Source organism: Aquarana catesbeiana, linkage group LG01, assembly GCF_042186555.1.
Source record: "Aquarana catesbeiana isolate 2022-GZ linkage group LG01, ASM4218655v1, whole genome shotgun sequence".
NCBI lineage: Eukaryota > Metazoa > Chordata > Amphibia > Anura > Ranidae > Aquarana > Aquarana catesbeiana.
The window spans coordinates 983,754,507-983,760,506 of record NC_133324.1 but is presented as its reverse complement, the minus strand read 5'-3'; the positions used below and the strand labels follow the sequence as shown (position 1 = coordinate 983,760,506).

The 6,000-nt window shown below is 46.5% G+C and overlaps 1 protein-coding gene across 1 annotated transcript; it reads right to left on the bottom strand.

Annotated features, from left to right (window-relative positions):
* Nucleotides 1–1,060: 1,060 nt before the first annotated feature.
* Nucleotides 1,061–3,977, bottom strand: LOC141123999 (ret finger protein-like 4A). The gene has a single exon (XM_073612085.1). It carries the CDS (start codon nt 3,966–3,968, stop codon nt 2,934–2,936), a length of 1,035 nt encoding a protein of 344 aa, XP_073468186.1. The 5' UTR covers nt 3,969–3,977; the 3' UTR covers nt 1,061–2,933.
* Between the last annotated feature and the right edge of the window lie 2,023 nt (nt 3,978–6,000).

The following is a 6,000-nucleotide window of genomic DNA, read 5'->3' as shown; positions in this document are numbered from 1 at the left end:
TAATAGCCGCGAGTAGTTTTAAATGACTTTTTTTCCTTTTGAAATGTAATTTTGCTCTCGGACTGTTTTAAACACGGGAAACATGCGCCACTTTACAGGCATACTATAGACACCCCCCAGGTACAAAATTTAAAGGGATATTACACTTTTATTGTTTTACTTTAAGCATTATTAAAATCACTGCTTGGGCGATCAGGGGGTTAAACCTTTATTGGGTACCAAATGGCGGGTATAAAAGACAAACTAACCAGCATCACCCATAACACTTATATGGTGATCACTGGTGAAAGGGTTAACTAGAGGGCAATCAGGGGATTAAAACCTTTATTAGGTAGTATATGGGGGTACCTGATGCTACAAAAAGCTGACGGTGAACCTAAATACCTACCTGGCTAACCAACGTCACCTGTGACACTAATACATTGATCAGAAAAAAGATTGCTTAGTGACACTGGCGACAGGGGATGAAAGGGTTAACTGGGGAGTGATCAAGGGGTTAAACCTTTATTGGGGGGTATCCTAGACCTAAAGGGGCCTACCACTAACTGCCCTAACACTTATAACAGTCACAAATGCAGTGATCAGTAAAAAAAAAAAAAAAAAAAAAACTGCTATTGGTGTCACTGTGACAGGGGGTGCAGGGGTGGGGGGGTGAGTTTTATCTGCCTATGTGTACTAGTGTTAGTGCAAACTCACATTGATGTCTTCTCTCCTCGGGCGCAGGAACAAAAAGGATCCACGAGGATCCTCTGCTTCTGTTTACAGTTCAGAAGCAGAGGAAGCTTCTTATTCGTCAGGAACGATCGCGAGGTGGTGGCCATGAATCAGTGGCCTCCCCTCACCACGGATTGCTCCGTGGTGAGGGGAGCAAGTGGTTAAAGAATGAACATAAATAAGTAGAACTCTAAAGTCTCCTAAAAAAGCAATTTAACATGAAAAAGTATTTCACATATAATAAATATGTAGAAGTAAATGTTTCAATACATGTAACGTTACAGAATAGCGGACATTACTCTGTAATACTCATTCAAGACAAGAAAAAAAAAACGAGGAACAATAATTGTAATAGAAATAAATATCTGTGTGCTTTAATTTTAGATTTAAAGTAACATGAACACCGATCATACCAAGCAAAGGAGATCTATTTGTTCCATTCTGTGATGTGTTTGTGTCTTCTATATATATATATAGGAAAATGTAACATTGTAAAACAATCCTGACCATAGGAAGCCTTGTGTGTCCCAAATGATGGATGTGTTCCATCGGGATTACAACGTTCATGTGGAATGTGATGAGGAAATAACCTCTGATCCCGGTGAAGGTTCTGAAAGTTTATTTAGAAGAAGAGTTACAAAGTAAAAGTAAAGATTAGAAAATAGAGAGATGAAGATGTGCGGAGATCCTTAGACATGGCAGGTGGACCAAGGATCTGACCTCTTCATCATACGGGAGGCTTTTACCCTCCAATCCTGGACAGTTGTCATGGAGGATCGTCCCACACATCAACATTTTACAGATGGAATCATTCATTGAAGAATTTGTACAAGCAGCACATCATTACAAGAGACATTCATTTCTGTTATCTCTGAACACCTTATCAGCTTGTCCCACCTCCAGACTCCCAAATCCCTCATTGTAGAAGGAGACCAACTGTCTCTATGTTCCCCAACAAGACCTTCCAAGGATCCGGAGAACAATTTGTTATAACAACATCTTTCTGTAAAGTCCTTCTAGACAGAGAACCTGTTATTATATAAAGAACCTAACATTAGCATATAAGCACTTAGTCATGTCATTTCATCATTAGTAAATCATATGATAATTATTTCTTTTTATCAGATGAATAGGGCCATAGAGGAAATGGAACAATTGCTCGGCTCCATAAGGATCATAGAGGTGCCGGGAAGGGGTTAATGGTGATTGTAGTCATCGTCTAAACCCTCCCATCATTCTATCTATATCCAATCATTGATCAATATTCCCATATACAGAGCTGAGGATTTCCACTTCCTGAGACTGTATACCCCCTGTCACCTGTCCACAATCCCCGCCCCCACTACATCATAACCAATAGGAACAAGACTAGCACTGGCTTTATTCATAGTGATAATAAATCACAGTGAGGGGGAGGAGCAATCACAGATCCATGAATTGGTCATGTAAAGGAAGCTGTGAGGACAGGAATGTAGGAATTCTCATTGTGGATATTAAAGTGTGTGTCTAGACAAATCATATTGTTCTAGATTTGGATGGAGTGGGGGAGGATTAGAACCCCTGTCCGGTTATTACTGCTATCCGGGGTTCCATTAGAGAGATGTCCCCTCACTTCCTGTCCTGGTGACAACGTTTTATCAGACAAGAAATTAAAGAAAACCTACAACAGGGACACAGACAGAAATAAAAACCTGATGGGTTCTGATCTTTCCCCTAATCTACTAAAGAAAGGAATTCTATATCTGTCTCTGTTGCTGAGTTCCCCTCACTTCCTGTCTGGTGAAATGTTGTCAAAGGGACAGGAAGTGAGGGGGGGGAAAAAAAAAATTGCTCTAATGTAGCACTGGATAGCAGTAAATACCTGACAAGGGTCCTAAACAATCCCCACACATACAAAACAAACAATTTTTTTACCTATAGATACACTTTAATGGAGTGCCTCCAGGGCTGTCACCGAAATTTTGGCTACACTATGTAGTGTGTCACTGACCCAGAACAAGCATGCAGCCAGTGAAGGCTGAACAATCTGACCTCCTGCATGCTTGTTCCTGGTCAGTGACACACTAGGTAGTGAAGTGAGGTTTAGGATGAAGATGACGGCCCTGGAACCTGTAGCTTTATAAATAAATCACTCATGTTTCCTGTCCTCTGCTTCCTCCTATTTGATGAGTATTACACCAATCAGATAATCCACCTTGTGATGTCTCTGGGCAGATCTCTCACTTCTGATTCCCCCCACATATCTTTATACAACCTCCCCCTACCCATACCCCAGCATGGAGGGGCTCAGTGAAGGTGGTGGTGAAGGTGTGGAGATGTCGGATCGGGTCACACAGATCATAAAAGGAGATCCACCCGGCCTCATAATCCAGATCTATCCTGACTCTCCTACTGGAGACACCGCTGGGTAATGGGGTCTTATTACTGTCATGTATCACCGAGTACTGATTATCCCACTCCCACCACCCCCTCTCCAAACACCAGGACTTCTCATTATATCCAATCCCTGACTGATATCCTCTCCTGTCTATACTGGGGTAACACATCCCGACTCTCCAGTAATCTGCCCCCCCGACAGCCACTTCCCAGTAATGTCTCCCTGAGGAGAACCTCTGACTGCTCATCACCTGAGGACCCTGAAACTTCTCTGGTGTTTTTGGGCGATTCTGATGTGATGATGACCAGGATGCAGTTTTCCTGTCATCTGATATATATAGAAGATGACCAGCTGTCCTCACATCCAGTAAAATGTCTGTAACCCCCAACATCCTCGATGTTTGCTGTACAGCCCCAATATTTGGTCCTCCAGCCTGGAGGTGTGAGTGTTGGACGGACCATTTCCTGTTCTCCAGGGAAGTGGTGGGGTCACATAAGATGTGTTCTGGTGACTTGCTGTGGACTATCAGGTGATTGTCACACAGTGAAGCTTCACACATCAGACAGGATATCACAGCAGGTACAGGAGTGTGAATACAGTAAGTACAGAAGACCCCGGACTTCTTCTGATCTGGCTGAGCAGACAGGAAATTCTCCACTATGTTACGTAGCGTTATGTTCCTGTGCAGTGCAGGCCGATCCTGGAACTCTTCTCTACATTCAGGACAGGAATAACCTCCAGACCTCTCCTGTGTATCCAACACACGACCAATACAGTCCCGGCAGTAGTTATGTCCACATTTCAGGGTTACAGGATCTGTATAAATGTTCAGACAGACGTAACATTCCAGCTCCTTCCTCAGATCAGCAGACGCCATCACTGAGAGCAGAAGAGAAAATGACAGTGAAAGTATCTGACACTCATTAACCAGCTCTGTACATTCCTACGCAGGGCGAGGTGACCAGCTCTGTACATTCCTACGCAGGGCGAGGTGACCAGCTCTGTACATTCCTACACAGGGCGAGGTGACCAGCTCTGTACATTCCTACACAGGGCGAGGTGACCAGCTCTGTACATTCCTACACAGGGCAAGGTGACCAGCTCTGTACATTCCTACACAGGGCAAGGTGACCAGCTCTGTACATTCCTACACAGGGCAAGGTGACCAGCTCTGTACATTCCTACACAGGGCAAGGTGACCAGCTCTGTACATTCCTACACAGGGCAAGGTGACCAGCTCTGTACATTCCTACACAGGGCAAGGTGACCAGCTCTGTACATTCCTACACAGGGCAAGGTGACCAGCTCTGTACATTCCTACACAGGGCAAGGTGACCAGCTCTGTACATTCCTACACAGGGCAAGGTGACCAGCTCTGTACATTCCTACACAGGGCAAGGTGACCAGCTCTGTACATTCCTACACAGGGCAAGGTGACCAGCTCTGTACATTCCTACACAGGGCAAGGTGACCAGCTCTGTACATTCCTACGCAGGGCAAGGTGACCAGCTCTGTACATTCCTACGCAGGGCAAGGTGACCAGCTCTGTACATTCCTACACAGGGCAAGGTGACCAGCTCTGTACATTCCTACACAGGGCAAGGTGACCAGCTCTGTACATTCCTACACAGGGCAAGGTGACCAGCTCTGTACATTCCTACGCAGGGCAAGGTGACCAGCTCTGTACATTCCTACGCAGGGCGAGGTGACCAGCTCTGTACATTCCTACGCAGGGCGAGGTGACCAGCTCTGTACATTCCTACGCAGGGCGAGGTGACCAGCTCTGTACATTCCTACGCAGGGCGAGGTGACCAGCTCTGTACATTCCTACGCAGGGCGAGGTGACCAGCTCTGTACATTCCTACGCAGGGCGAGGTGACCAGCTCTGTACATTCCTACACAGGGTGAGGTGACCAGCTCTGTACATTCCTACGCAGGGCGAGGTGACCAGCTCTGTACATTCCTACGCAGGGCGAGGTGACCAGCTCTGTACATTCCTACGCAGGGCGAGGTGACCAGCTCTGTACATTCCTACACAGGGTGAGGTGACAAGTTCTGTACATTCCTACACACATAGGTGTACGCAAGGGGTGTGCCTGGGCACACCCTAATGTGTCCCTGGAGATCTGTTGTAAAAAGCTGCAAGAGACTGTATAGGGAGCTGCCTGTGAGACAGTTGCCATTGAGCAGTCAGGGAGGCATGCAAGAGCCGCTCTGTGTGCGAAACTAACGTAATGTCACTGCTTGCAGAGGGGAGCTGTCAAAACTCAGTGCTGATGTAGGGGGTGGGTGGGACCAAACAGCTAGCCTATCAAACACAAGCCAATGGGATAGGGGGCTGGGCAGGCTGCAACGTGTATGTGGCTCCACCCCCTTTCTATCAGCATTCATACAGCAGTCATTGATTGGACTGCTTAAGAAAGGGGGCAGAGCCAAATACACAGAGCGGCCTGCCCAGTCCCTATCCCGTTGGCTTGTGTTTGATAGGCTTGCTGTTCGGTCCTGCCCACCCCCGACATCAGCACCAAGCTTTGACAGCTTCTCTCTGCAAGCAGTGACATTACATTACAGTTTTACGCATGGAGCGGCTCTTACATGCCTCCCTGACTGCTTAATGGGAAACTCCCCCTCTCCTAGATCAGTGCCGGCTATCAATGCGACCCATTAGTGCTGCCAACCAGTGCAACCTGTCAGGCAACACTGATTGTCACTGATGGTGCACATCATTGCTGCCAATTAGTGCTTCCAATCAGTGCAGGGATGGAGAGTTGAACTCAGCAGCCGGGCACATTGTCCAGGGAGGGGGGGGTGGCGGCCTGGTGGGGCACAACTGAAGTCCATCTGTTTATTAATGCCACGTGCCGATCTTTAGTATAATAGGTAATCACCACACTACTATTTACACTAAA

Excerpts from the sequence above, each read along its gene's own strand:
- LOC141123999 (XM_073612085.1), bottom strand. The coding sequence starts at position 3,968 with ATGGCGTCTGCTGATCTGAGGAAGGAGCTGGAATGTTACGTCTGTCTG.